The sequence below is a fragment of the Idiotropiscis lumnitzeri genome, chromosome 17, assembly GCF_059441095.1.
Source record: "Idiotropiscis lumnitzeri isolate Australia: NSW breed Sydney's pygmy pipehorse chromosome 17, RoL_Ilum_1.0, whole genome shotgun sequence".
In the NCBI taxonomy this organism is placed as follows: Eukaryota; Metazoa; Chordata; class Actinopteri; order Syngnathiformes; family Syngnathidae; genus Idiotropiscis; species Idiotropiscis lumnitzeri.
Window position 1 is genome coordinate 7508020 of NC_142407.1, and position 14917 is coordinate 7522936.

The window sequence follows — 14917 nt, forward strand, 5'->3', positions numbered from 1 at the left end:
GGATGACTCGGCCAACCGCAGTGTTATAGACTCGTATTCGGTTACTGAAGTTGTTCGGACGCTGCCGTATACTCGGGGGCTCTTTCTGAACTTAACGACACTCTGAGCGGGTGAAAAATGACGAGAATGGAATTGTAACTATGGCGGCTGAGATAGAAATGGACGCAAAGAGAAGACCAAACTATTTTAAGTTTTGCTGAAATTGGCTTTCCCGCACTTTACAACAAAGAAATAAGCGTTTACAAAATTAATTGTTCCTTGTATTATCCCTCCGCCTTAAAGGTATGAGTAAAAGCAAATCAGCCAATTGGGAAAACAACTCGCATGCTTTGTTGTAATAACTAGCATTGGTGCCACAAATGTAAATAATTATCAGTAATTGATATTTCCAAATTGTTCCAACTTATATGACTGGTTTAGCCCGCCCCAAAAAAATCAGTTATGTTTTTTACAGTGTGGCTGATGGGCAAAGCATTTAGCTTGAATCTAGGTAGCTAGAATTCTAGCAGCAGTTTTCAGCTCCACACTCTTCCACGTAGCACATGCTGCTTGCTCATCAAATAAAGTAATGATGCCACTTTATGCAGTCATCATAACAACTAGAGTGTTGTATGTTCATACGTAAAGCCATCCATTGAATGTTTTTTTCCAAGCAGATCACATGGAGGAAACATTCATTTAGGCTCTTAGTAAATCCCATGAATATCATTAAGTCTTTCCTCAGTTGTCTTTAATATGTGTCTGTACACTGTCGGAGCAGTCACCCAAGACAGGCTGTGACTCATACGCCAGCTAGCCGGTCAGCCATCCAAAACCCTCCGCTCTCCACCCTGCTTCAGTCAAAACAGACAGTTTGTCACCCATCCATCCCCAACAAAGCGAGGGAGTGGTCGTTTTCACCCCTTAGTGGAAACGCTTATTCTGTTACAGTGATAGGCATCAACGGGAAAACAATTTAATTATGATGAGTTTCCGCTACCAAAATGTTGTTTCCAAACAGTATTTTTCACTCTTCAGCAGCATCGTTGTTGAGTTTCAGGCTCTGTTCATTCATAAATTTTGGCAAGATTCCGCTTTTCAGCATGTCATCGGTGTTGTTGCAGCAAAATATCTGTTGCAATTTAGTGTATAAGCGGGAAGCCTCCTTTTTTTTGATTTTCTCAACCTTATATAATAAATATAATTTACCCAGAATTATAGTGTAATTGTACCTAGTTTGTCCTGAAATTTAATGGATTATTCTGGTTGTATTTATTAGATCTGATTTAAAAATAATAATAAAAAAATAATAAAATAAAAATAAATAAATAAATAAACGCAGCATCAGGTAAAACATACCTACAATAGTGGCTTTTATCCGGTATTGACTGTCCAAATGGACCTGGGCTGGCAAATTTTAGATCCCATTGTGGCCCGCAACTCAAAAGATTTTTCCACCCCTGGTCTAGATGGACTACAGATGCTATGTCATGTGACAAAATACCGTTTACTACTATATATATATATAAGGAGTAAGAGTCCATTCTGATCAAATAGGGTGAGGCACAAAACACAGGTTGAGTTTTCACTGTATCCTTTGTTGTCCATTTGAATACAAGGCAAAACGATGTCACAAGAGAGGTTTGTTTAAAAAAAAAAAAGAATAAGTCAGACATTTTTATTTCTTGTGGCTACTACAAGAGTCGTTTGTCTTATTGTGCCTTCAGCCACGTTGAATGAATAACAATTCAACTTTATTTATATAACGCATTTCACAAGAGCTGGAGCTGCAGCACTTTACATACAGTATAACATGAAAACACAAGAATTTAACAGAAAAGACAGTGAAAGCAATAAATTAAAACACTAACTAACTATACTAACACATATACAGTAGACTCCAGTAAACAGCAGGACATTACAGTCTCATGATGGATTGCAAGCCAAAGAATAAAAATGTATCTTCAAACAAGTTTGAAAATTGGTCAGAAAGGGTGCTTGCCTAACATTTAATGGAAGCGCATTCAAGAGGGAAGGACCAGCAACAGAAAAGGCTCGCTCCCCTCTAAGGCTCCTTTTAGCACCTCCAGATGAGTCTGGTCCGCAGACGTGAGGCAGCAGGCAGGTGCGTAGTCATGAAGGAGCTCAGAGAGGTACGTTGGGGGGAGGTTATTTTAGGATTTGAAGACAAATAGAAGTATTTTAAAATGAACTGTAAAATGATCTGGGAGCCAGTGAAGAGAGGCCAGAATTGGGGTTAAGTGCTCCCTCTTCCGAGCTCCAGTTATAAGACGAGTAACAGCATTTTGCCCCAACTGGAGACGTTTGAGAAAGGGTGGAATGTAGAAGGCCCTCTGTTTTCTTTTCGAAGAAATTTAAGAAATTCATTGACATCCAGGCTTTGATTTCCTCTAGATAGAACAAAAGTGGATCTGACTGTCTTCTACATAGCAGTGGAAGGAAATTCCATGTTTTTGTGGAATGGAACCTACGGACAGCAAAGATAATGAAACGACAAGAGCCCCAAAACGGAGCCCTGTGGCACACCACATGACAGAGGGGCAGAGCTGAACTCAGAGCAATCTTGGCTAACACAAAAATTCCTGCCATCCAAATAGTATCTCAACCACTCTAGAGCACTTTGACTTATGGGATGGATGACCTTCTTTAGGGTGTCATCTCAGATGTGAAAGGAAGAAGAAAAGACTGCCGCCTGACTTCCTGGCAGTCGAGCCGGTACCCAAGACGATAGTATGCGTCTGAGCTTGTATATACAGAGATGGCTGTGGAACACGGATATGATAAACAGTGCAGGCAGGGGGATCTCCATCCAGGAGTGGGCTCTCAATGCTTTAGTGATGAGGTCATTGGGAAAAAGCCCACTTGAACTGATGCAGGAAAACACACAGATGTTACGTTACTGCATTTGCACGTGACTCGTCATGTTCCTTACGTGAAATATTTCCTCGTATCTTTTCACTCAGTAAACCTGAATCAGAACCATCTATCAAGCCAGATTGGACATGGTGTAACTTTTTTTTTTTTTTAGGCGAGGATGCAGGGGGTGGATCTCATGTCTGCATTCTGCCAAATCTCAGTGTCTTGTTGTTGGTGCTGTTATGTTAGGTGTGAACTGTGGCCTTGTGGCGTGTTGGGTAACAGTGTTGCCTAAGCTGGTTGTTGTGAAGGTGTCGTAACCAGTTGGACCCTGCCAAGCTGTCATGTGAGCCCTTGTTCTCTATCATCCCCTGCTTGGGACGTCAGAGCATGTGTGCGTGCGTGTGTGCGAATGCCATTCGGGGTGGCAGGCTTCAGAAGACGCACGCGGGTCAAAGGTGAGCTCTGACTCATGGCCTGTGGAATTTATTTTAGTTTTTTTATTTACTTATTTTTTTCCGAAATAAACACAGGATGCCGTCGCATCAAACACACATGCGCAGACTCTGGAACAGGAAACGGTCATTTATTAAAAAATGGGAGACGAGATAGGGCAGTCCAATTAAACCTCCTTAGCAATGTCCGGGTTCCAGTACGTTGAGACATGAGGGGGTTTCCCCCTAAAGACTTAATTCTCTTCTTGTTTCTTATCTTTGACCAAGTAAGACGTATTGCCCCGCCTGGTAAGGCACAATTGAAAAAGGTTTTTGAAAAGAAACCTCGTTCTTATGACAAAGGTTAAAGGCTGGAAGATGCCAATATGCACCTTAATGGGTACATTTTTTAACACAGTTGTTAAAAAAAATTGTAATGGGTTTCACTGCTAACCTGGATGAATTGCTTTTACTTGAAAATACTACGAAACATGTTAACTTAAAAAGGGATTGATGGAAGAAAAAAAAACACATGAATTGAAAATTTAATGGAAGATAATTCTGTTGACTATCTTTGACAAAATAAATGCAATGCCTGTTTGTTACAACTCTAAATATTAAGTAATGTTAATAATTTCACAAAATATAACTATGTATTTTCAGTGAAGTGGGTTTAATTCTCAGTCAGTTTCACTTGAAGTCTTTTTTACAATTTATATTTCAACTAAATATTTGAGTTTTTTGGTCTTTTAAGTGATCAAATTTGATAAAGAACACAAGACCTCAAGCTCAAACCTATTTTTTTTTTAAATCAGACATTTAGAGAAAGGAAAACCATCAAGCAACTTTTAAAAATGTTAACATATACATAATTCAGCAATGTTCCCTTTTGTTTAATAAATTTTAGTCTGATGAAAAATTATTTGTAAAAACTTAAATGCACATTAACTTATTCCTTTTACAAGCCTGTTGGTTGCAGTGTCAAGTCAATCTGTACGTTTGATGCTCCCTTCAGAGGGTGTAATAATCTCGTCGGCTGCGATAAATTCCCTCAACTGTATAAAAAAAAAACGATGATGGATAAAATCCAGTGGTTGGACAGAAAATGATGCTTTTGCAGCTGCATTAATGGGGCGAAACAAGCTAACTCAGGGAGGGAAAACGTCCGATAATTGATGTATCGAGCTTGAGCAGACCGTACATATTACACAAATGAATCTAGGGGAGCAATCCAAGATGGCTGTCACCTGTGTGTCTATGTTTCAGGTCACCCATTTTGTCAACCGATCACTGAGCCCCACTTTATTTTCGAATTCCAATAGGGGTGTGGTTCAGATTAAAACATTTTTTGTCCCAATTAATTTTAATACTGCATATGAATTAATAAGGTATGCGTGAGGGCTGAATGATTTAGAAAAAAATAATGTAATTGCAATTTTGTTTTCCTGCAGTTTAAAACACAAGTATTTTTTTCAAGGTCCTCTTTCCATGTATTTCTTGTAAAACGCAAGCAATAAACTAATCATATTTATTATACGGGCAAATGAACCCTGGATTAATATGAAAGCCTATTTATCAACTTCAATTAAAGTTGTTTATCTTGTCTTTTAAGCGCTCACTACAGCAACTTCACCAAATTCAACGATGAAGTGAGTGTAAACATAAGTCAATGAATATAACATAAGTCTGATTACAAAAAGAATGCAAAGAAATCTTTGACTTGATCACTTTTACATGTTTCATGAAACAATATATAAACATGAGGACTGCACGTCTTAAGCACTGAACTTGGATTGACATAAATACATTCTAAATAGATATTTGTATATTCTATACATAGATGTGATTCATTGTTTAGTCCTACTGTGGTTAAATTTCTTAAGTGGCAAAACAAAGCTTTTAAATTTAAACGTATTGCAGGCCACCTGAATTTTTAATTGGAGATAAATGGATAAAACACAATTTCTTCTTTTTAACTGTAACCTCATCTAATATATACTTAGACATAAAATGTTTTAGTTGCAAATAATATTTATTATACGAACGATTAATGTATATGTGATGGGGTGTGTGTGTGTGGGGGTGGGGGTGTGTGTGTGTGTGTGTGTGTATGTATATATATATATATATATATATATATATATATATATATATATATATATATATATATATATATATATTGCGTGTGTGTGGGGGGGGGGTGTATACTAATTTTTTTTATTAATTAATCATTTTTTGCTGTTTTTTTAGTTGATAAAGGAAATGTAGTCAATGCCTCATCTTAACAGTGCCAGTACCTGTATTTGATGTATTTTGCAACATATCTACACAAAACATATAAAGCACTGTGCATACATGGCCTGTAAAATATAATTATTTATAACTACTATGCCTATATGGAATAATGCAGTCAAATAAAATGGATCTTTTTGAAATGTCTAGGAAAATTGTTTTAAATATCAAGCATATCTGTCCTTCAAATAATTTTTGGGCATTGTACACATTTTACACTTTTTATTGATAAATATTTTGTCACTAGAAATATTTCTTTTTTTTTTGTGTCTGTACAAAGCTCGATATTTTTTGTGCCATACATTAATTAGTACGTAGTATTAATTTGTACGTAAGGACAATATGGTATTATTCACTATTTTGTTCTTTTTGAAGTCTGGTGAAAAGCCCAAGCTTGAGCAAAGGAATGATGCATGTCAGTAACACGCCTCGATAAATGCAACACTGTAGAATTTAGTAGCGTTGATACATTTTACTGCGTATATTGCACACACTTTGCAGTATGTAATTGCTCATTATACATACATAACATAAAATATAATATAAATGTACTAGAATTTTTCTTTTGTATCCCATTAGCCTAATAAAATTATCTCATTTTTGAACAATTGAGGAACACAAGAAAAAAAACAAGAATCCATCTGCTTGTATTCAACCTTTTGTGGAATAGCGTCAAAGTGGATGACTGAGAATGTTCCACACACTAACAGGACAAAGCAGACTTTTTGGCAAACGTTTTTTTTTTTTGTGTTTTTTTTTTTTTTTGGGGGGGGGGTGTTGTGACAGTAAGTTAAAAATGACTTGGCAATTGTTCCAATAGCCTTGTGGTATACTTTTAACATTGGATATGAATTCAAAACACATTTTCACACATTTAATGTGTTAAATAGAGAGAATAGAAATACTGATGGTCTAATTTGATGTATACGGTTTGCTGAAAACCATTGGAGACTTAATTCCAGGAATTTTATTTGGATTGCTGCATTTTTAAATATTTACAAAATAAATAAAAAAAATACATATGTATATAATTAGAATAAACATAACTATTCTTACATTGTGGGAGTTTTGATTAAGATTTGATTCCGTCCATTTATATTATTATGTTTCACACAATCTTTTTGAAGTGCTTTAGTCGGGTCTTTGTGCCTGCATTGTCAGGATTTTGAAGAAACCTGTTGTTAGTTTGATCAGTAGCTGCTGTAAATAGCTCATATCCAAATTACATCTTATGACTGCTACGAGCTTTTTCGCAAACATTTCTTCTCTCACGTGCTCAATTATGCTCAGCAATTCTTAAAAAAAACAACTTTTGTCCGACATTTAAAAAAAAGCAGCATTTGCAACAGTTGAGTACAAAGCAATATTGTTTATTACATGATGTCATATACAGCATGTATCAAGTTACATAAATGAAGAAAAAATTCTGAACAAGTTTATGCCATACAGAAACATTTTCCAAAGATCAGTCCTACTCACAGATTAGTATTGAACATCCAATCCCATATTTTTGGATCCACTATAAGGTTAAAGTATATTTCCCACCAAAGAAAAAGTTCCAAATGATTTTTGGTGGTAAAACGGTCCTGTGGCTCCTTGTGCATGAACAAATTTCAGACTGAGCGTTTTTGCGGTGCTAACTGGTGAATATGGCCGTCCTCATGACTCAAGTGTTGCTCATCGAGACGGCGATGAGTCGCCCGCCATTTCTGAAAAGCCTTTCTCGGGCTCTTTGTTCTTTGCGGTCTGCTTTTCCTTGCCGAGCGCTTGTATTTCACACTTGTTTTATAATCTTTGTGTTATAATGTGCAAACTCTTGGCTAAATGTCCAGTCGGCTTATGTGATTTTTCTTTTAGTTTGTTACGTCCTCAGTGTGTGAAGATCCTAGGAATTTGTTGACGTCGGGGGAAGGGAATGGAAGAGGAGGTTACATTTCCTCTTCAGAGCAGTTTCAGTGTTGATTCTTTGTGATTTCCTGTTCTATGAGATATAAAATCTTACAATTATTACCTGTTGTTTAGATTTAAAAGTGCTCTATAAATACAGATGAGTCGTATGATGTTAATCATTTGTGAATGTGTTGGAGGAAGTGGGAAGGGACGGAAATGACTTGCCTCCTTCAAGAGAAAGTTATCAGCTATATAAAGTCAACCGTTTGTGACGTTCACTGCCCGCGCGACTTGCTGTATAGAATGTTTGATGATGCTGCCAGGAAACGAACAAAAGATGGAACTCTTTCATAGCTTTGATGTTGGATGTGACAGTGCATAGCCTCAGAGCATGTGTTTAAGATACTTTTTTTGTTGTTGTTGATTAATCACTAACTGCATCTCAGGGATGGGCCGATGATTCGCTCTTCGAGGGAATTCTCTACAGCCTCTTTTTTTTTCCCCATGACAATGGGGTGGGACGATGTTCGGTAGTGAGCTTGTACTTGGTGGCTAAATGTTGTAAAGGGTTTCCTAATATGGGCCGTCTTACAGGAGCACCCTCCCCCGGGTGGGCCACCCCCCCAGGTTTCAGCCAGTGATGACACAGCTCAGTACGACTCACTTCCCCATTAATTGGCTGAAACCAGTTCTTACAGGAACCGCCTGTGATAAATGTGAGAGTTCTGAGAAGTCATTCATTTCTCCTCGCTGCAGCGGGAGAGGCGGCACTGCGAGGGAGTTGAACGGGTTCATCCGTCTGTGTGTGTAGGGGTGTGTGTGTGTGTGTGTGTATGAAAGAGAGCGGGAGGAAGCTGAGCGCGGAGTGGGAGAATGTGGCTGACTACAGCTGTCGCAGGCAACATCTGAAGACCATGCAGACAACATTCATTTGCCATCTTTGCTTATTGGGGTTTTGAATATAATGTTGACTTTTTGCTGTTGCTATATTTTATATTTCTGTTGTATGTGTGTGTCTTTTTGTGTCTCTGTGCGTGTACGTGCGCAACGATGGGACTGCACTCGATGCCCCCTCGTCGTCCTCCACATGGAAGCAGAAAGCGGCGGAGACGGATAGGACAGCGCGCCTCCCTTTGTGGCTGCCCTTGGGCCGGTGAGTAACAAAGATGTGACGTGATTTGTGCCCCCCCCCCCTTATACTTTGCCACCTCTCTCTCTCTCTCTCTCGCTCTCCCCCCCCTTGCTTCCTTCTGTGTGTGTCAATGGTAGCAGACTTGCCCCTCCGCTGGGTGCGGCATTGCAGCGCGCCTTCAGGAGGCCCCCGGAGGGCCAAGCCGCGCTGGAGAGGGGATCCCAACTGTGAGTCCAGGGGCCTTAGAACCCTCACCCTCCCTCCCTCCCTCCCCATCTTACCCCCAAAACCCCCAGCTCACTGCCTCTATTCATTCACATGTGCGCACCGAGGAAGGAATGTTGCCCCCTCACTTTTGCCTCTTTCACGCACTCTCCCTCCACTTGTATCTTTTCGCTCCTTTCTTCTTCATTGTATGTTGACAATAGTGTTACCTTTGCAAATTAGACTCATGGACACATTTAACAGAAAATTGAATTTGTGTTTATTTAGTTGTCAGCTGGACCACAGGGGCTTGTTTGGAGTGACAGAGCGCTGCGCTAGGCGGGCTTGGGGGGGCTGTGTGTGTGTGTGGGTGGGGAGGTGATGGAGAGGGGCCACTGTGGGGTCTGGCTCCACTCAGTATTGAAGTGTACGACTGTAGCGTGCTGACTCATGCTCCATCTTACCAATTGGGAGCATGTGAGTGCGTGCGTGAGTGTGGTCACTCCCCTGTGTGTCTCACATACGCACTTGCACTCTGTGCCCCGCCTGAACTCAGCACTGACTGTAGACCAGGGCGGGGGCAGCCAGTACTGCCCCCCTCCCCACCCTCCACTAGTGACAATCCATCAAAACCTCCCTGTCTGGAACAAAAAGAGCCAGTTGTAGCTGTAGCCGATGTCTTGTCCAATGCATTTTTTTTTTCCTCACTTTGTCGCTGCGAGTGATTCATTGAGAACAAGATTTCCATTTTATGTGGAAGGAGAAGGAGAGACTTTAAATTGCATAAAGACAGATTAAGGAGTTTCAAGAACAATGTTCCTTTTTTCTGGTAACTCGAGCCTGCCGCAGTTACAGGAGAGCGGCGAGGCAATTTTACTCACAGGCTGGGGTCAGCAGGGGCATTCGGAGGGGGGACGGTGGGGGTTGCGACGTGTTTTATTACCCCTGATCTCTATCTGTCCTGCACATGGAGCTGGATCCCTCGCCGGTTTTCAGCACGGGAGCGAGCTTGTGGTCACAAGGAGGATTGGATGAAGGCTGCGGTCACCTCGCCGTGTTGTCAACGGCACATCAGGAGAACATCTCGGAGAGAAGGATCACCTCACCTTTCTCCTCCGCGGCGGCTTTTTCTCTTGTTCAAGTTCCGGCTCTACTTTGGTGTTTGTCCTCGTGAGTGCGTTTAAGATACTGTGATGTTCAAGTAACTACTGGGAGTAATTCTTCCCCAAAAAGTCGTTTCAACTTATTTCCTTCTTTCATCTACTGGTAAGCCTGGCTCTCTTCTGAGTAGTTTAATGAGCAGTGTAAGTGTCAGCTGCCTTGTCGGCGTTATTGTTCGAGACGCCGCGCGCGTCTTTATTCTGGCGCTCATCTTGCTACCTTCCGAGGCCAAGCGATAAAACACGGCCCGTGTCGTCCCTTTTGTCTACCCTTATTGTTCTGCCTGCGGGAAGGGAGCATGAGTCAGCTACCAGATGCAAGCATGTATTGAATCACATCGACGTCTGTGAAGGGAACAGAGATGGTCGGCTAGTGTTGCTGCATGTGCTCTCTCTTTTATCTCTTAATGGTGTGTTTAAACCAGCAGGCTGCACGTAGATGCTGTTAAGTGTTTCTATTTTGCAACTTTTAACCCCGCATGGAGCCTGTAAGCTCTTGCTAGGCATTCATATAAATGGTCTTTTTTTTTGTGTGTCTCCGCTATCTCATGTGTAAGTGTTCTATTTTGTTGTGTGCTGCCGTCTCGCTCCGCCGGACTGAGCTCAGCAGGCGCTCGAGCCGGCGCAAGCGAGAGAGGGAAGGAGGAGGAGGAAGGAGGGGGAAAAAAAAAAGCCCCAAGCGAGTGCACAGTGAAAAGCGTCTGTGCCGTTACCTCAGCTGAACCCTCGAATGAACCCGTTGCACTCGCTTCAGCCGCAGAGCCAAGAGACGAATCACTCGAGTAGATTCGAAACAGAGAGGTACTGTTGGACGGGCTGAAGCCTGCGCTCGGCTCCGGATCGCCTCCCAACATTGCCGTCTCCCGCTTCTTACTGTCACGGTAAGTGGGATTATTAGGCTTTGTTCTGTCCGGTGTCCTCGTGCTCATCGGCGCCGGTCACTCTCCTGGCCTGTCACATAGCTTATCAGACTGGTGTTGGCTGTTAAGATTGCAAGGCGACAACAGTCTGTAGGCTCTCTGACATTCCGGGCTCTTTCATCTGACCAGCATCCTGTTATGTCCTCCTCCTCCTCCTCCTCCTCCTCCTCCTCTCTTTGTCTCCGCTAGCATCAGTTCCCATTTCAGGGTGGGTGCGCTACCGTGATACTTCCCTTTATCCCAACCGTCCGTCAAGCAACATAGAGATGCACGTCTTTATATCTTCCTCCATGTTGGCGTCTGAGGCTGGTTAAAATGTGGAACTATAGGTTCTATTCATGTGTCTGTAAATGAACTCACGTCAGTTATGTGTTTGTGTGGATGTGAGAGTGAGCTGACTGCGTCCTCTTGAATTTCCAGAGAATCCAGACAGCACACACCTCGTTGCAACACATGCTATTGTGACAACAGTCGTCATTATAGTACACATTCTTCCCTTTTACACTTCCCTGTCCTCAACTCGCCACTCTTGCTAAATGTTTTCTTTTTTTTTTTTCCACCACTCTTATCTGGAGAACTGGTAAGGGTAGTTTTTTTGGAGGCAAGCGAAAAGTCAGGCAGCATCTGTTGATTTGTTTTCAAGCAGAACAAATGGATCAAACTTTTCATGGTCGTAAAAGTATGTTGGATAACAGTGAAGCAAATCCGACTGCTTTTCTTTCCTGATGACCACCTCCCGGCTCTTATAAATGCGTCCACATTTTATCCTTGAATTTGTTTTATGTTGTGTAAATGCCTTGTTTCATATTGCACGACTGTCTGTACCTGAATTATTGCTGAATGCTGTATTGTTTTTTTCATCCCTTCAAATAAAGCGTGTTTTTTAAAAAAAAGAAAAAAAAAAAGGATGTCTGCTTGATTTTGGTTTGATGCCGCGTTGGCCACAGACGTTGACCCTGAAGCCTCTCAAGAATCTCACATGTCAGCCAAGAGAGGATGAGGAGGATCCATCACCGCTCACATAGTCACATCTAATGTTTCACATTCAAGCACTTATCACATTACTGATTTGCTCTCTCCACACTGACATCATCTCCATTTTGGAGTGCAAGCAGAACCCTTTTTTTAATAGCACTTATGCTTCCCTCAAATATGCAAATATTGCTTGACCTCATGTTGATTAACCCATAGAAATTCAGATAATTAAAATGTATTGAAAGTGAATACATTTTTGCGATGCATAAAACAAAAAAAACTACAACTTAACAATTTACTGTATATCAACTCACATATTTTTTAGATAAATATTTTTGGGGGAGGGGGTAATTTAAGTACAAAAAGATTTTTAAAAAATAAGCTATAAATCGAACCATGACCTTTCTGTGTGTGAAGCGACGTTGTCACTATTTTGACTTGTTGGAGTCCTCAGGTTCCAAAATCAACCACACCCAGAGCACCACGGGCAAAGAAAGGGTGGACAAGCTCCATGAGCACCGCTTGAAAATCCTGCCCTGAACGCACAGAGACCAAAAGTGAACATGCGTTCACTCATTCGAGCATCCTCAATCCACAGGATGCCAATTTGAACGTGACTTGGTTTTAATTCCTGGCACACTGACCCACTCTGCCCGAGTGCGCTCGTCGTCTCGCAGTCTGAGGGATGCTAAAATATCCAAGTGACCTCATAACAAGTCACCCTTAAGCCTTCTCTTTATGTCATTATCCTTTCACAGTCTTTTTATTAACTGTTAAAATGCAGGGCACATTTTCTCAATATACATCCTACTTTTTTCTCACTAAATTAAATGAAGATCCTTTGTTTTATAAGTAATACTAAGGTTGTTTTTTTTTTTTTTCAAAATGTGTTTGAGCAGACTGAGTTCATGTTGAGCACAACTTTTTATGTCCCTCAGTAACATATGCAAATGTCAATATTTGACTGCTCAGAATGACACACTCTTCGCCCGGAGGTTCTACTTAACACTTGGAAGTCAATATTGGATTTCATAATTATATATGTATATATTTAATATATATATATATTATATTATTATATCTATATATATTATATTATAATATATATATTATAATATAATATATATATTATATTATATTATAATATATATATTATATTATAATATATATAGTATATATATATATATTATAATATATATTATATTGTATTATAATATATATATATAGTGTATATATATATTATATATATAGATAGTATATATATATTATTTATATATATATATATAAAATGTGATGTGATGTGTGACTTTGTCAACCACACACACATAACATAAGCTCACATTCATGACATATTTAATACAACATGAAATATTTATTGTTCACAGTGTAAATATTTTTGGTTGATTGTCAGAGTTTATAATGACCAATCTGCAATGACGACTTAATGACCTCTAACACTCTGGTTGTGATTTAACATTTATTTTTGGCTAATATTTGCGGTAGCATTTATAAGTTGCACATTATTATTATCACTGTGACGGGGAATATTATTTCAGATGCAGACACTTAATTGCTAAAATATTTGAAATGGTACGATTCAGTGCAGTTCTCCACTGATTGAAACTAATATAGTCTTTGTGAAGTCAGAATATTTTATGCAAAGCTTATATAGAATATTATATAGTACAAGAGCACATAGTGAGTGTAACCTGTCTTTTTTCTTTACTTTAAAAAAAGTTGGATTTACTTATTACAGTGATTCAGCAAGAATGCCATGTGAATGAAATTATCCACTTTTATTTAATTGGTAAGAAACTTTTTTTCCGACTAACTATGCCACTTTGTTCATCAGTCAGCAATGTAGCGACAGGGTGAACTATTAAACATGTAATGTCATTAAACATGGCATTAAGTGCATAAACTGTCATGAGTATCCACTTTTTGTGACATTTAGGTTTGGTGGTGTACTGTGAGATTTTTCTCATGTTAAATATGTGTTGTGACTCATTAAAGGTTGGGAAACATTGTTTTATTCTGTTTGGTGTGTCACTGACAAGATTATTGCTACCTTAATATGAATGTTTAAACATCCCGCCCTTGTGTCAAGTTACGTGAGTCACAAATGTTCTGTGTGGATTATATCATTAGAAAAACACAAAAGGTGTGCGTACCTAGCGTCATAACGAAATGGAAAATAAGGCCCATGTTGAGCCTCACGTTGCTTCTTGAATTCTCCTTCGGCTTTTGTTGTTCCAGGACTTTTGCCAGGGAACCTGCGTCACTCAGGTGTGTCCTAAACACACGGGACGTGAAAACTAGTGAGATTAGGTAACAATAAGGCAGCAGAGTGGGCGTAAAACGGTTCCAACGAACTGTGTGCCTGACACACACCTTGAGTTTGACCTATTTTACGAGAGCGTTGCGTGGACTCCCCTCCTCTCCGAGCTTTTCAGGCTGCAATAAGCACACACTTTTAGAGTCTATGCGTCATGACATGATGGCATTGCGCAAATATGCCTCAATCATATGCATCGCGGCCTCACCAATGCAAGGAATGCGCGCTTCCGTGCGTAAATATAAATTCACTAACATGAGTATGAACGTGCCTCCACGAGAAACGGTGAATGAACAATTTTTATTTCGTAACAATGTGTGTTAAGCTTCTATTTTCTAGAGCGCCTGACTACAGAAGGCTAACAGGCACTAAAAGGCGGCAGAATCCTTAAATCCAGTGGCAGTTCAAGACGGGGCCAGTGACCTTTAACCCTGTGCCTGACCCTCACCCCCGCTAAGCATACACTCAGTACCGGTAATGCATCTTAGCAAGGTTTGTGTTACGTTAATTTGAGTGTAGCACAGACTGACTTAATATACTGGAACAACAAAGATAATTTATATAATTAGTCGATAACGTGAATAAATAATTACATAATTAAGTGATTTATAATATAGTGTGTGTTCAATATTGTGCCCCTTTAAGTAAAATTGGTCTCAAACTGCAACTTTTTAAATCAACATAGAATGTTCCCAATAAATAGTGATAATAACAAATTC

At 39.8% G+C, this 14917-nt stretch overlaps 1 protein-coding gene across 6 annotated transcripts in view; it reads left to right on the forward strand.

Moving 5' to 3' along the window:
- LOC148319918 (uncharacterized) overlaps positions 1-14917 on the forward strand; it is a 49979-nt gene that overhangs the window by 33542 nt on the left and 1520 nt on the right. The window contains exons 4-5 of one of the 6 annotated variants that reach the window (XM_088280150.1): positions 8567-8625; positions 8742-10722. In XM_088280150.1, the coding sequence (XP_088136276.1) occupies positions 8567-8625; positions 8742-8835 (153 nt within the window). In that variant the 3' untranslated portion in view covers positions 8836-10722. Of the gene's footprint in view, positions 1-8566; positions 10723-14917 lie in introns of those variants that run through there. The other 5 variants (XM_088280152.1, XM_088280151.1, XM_088280153.1 and 2 more) reach the window with 5 other exon arrangements.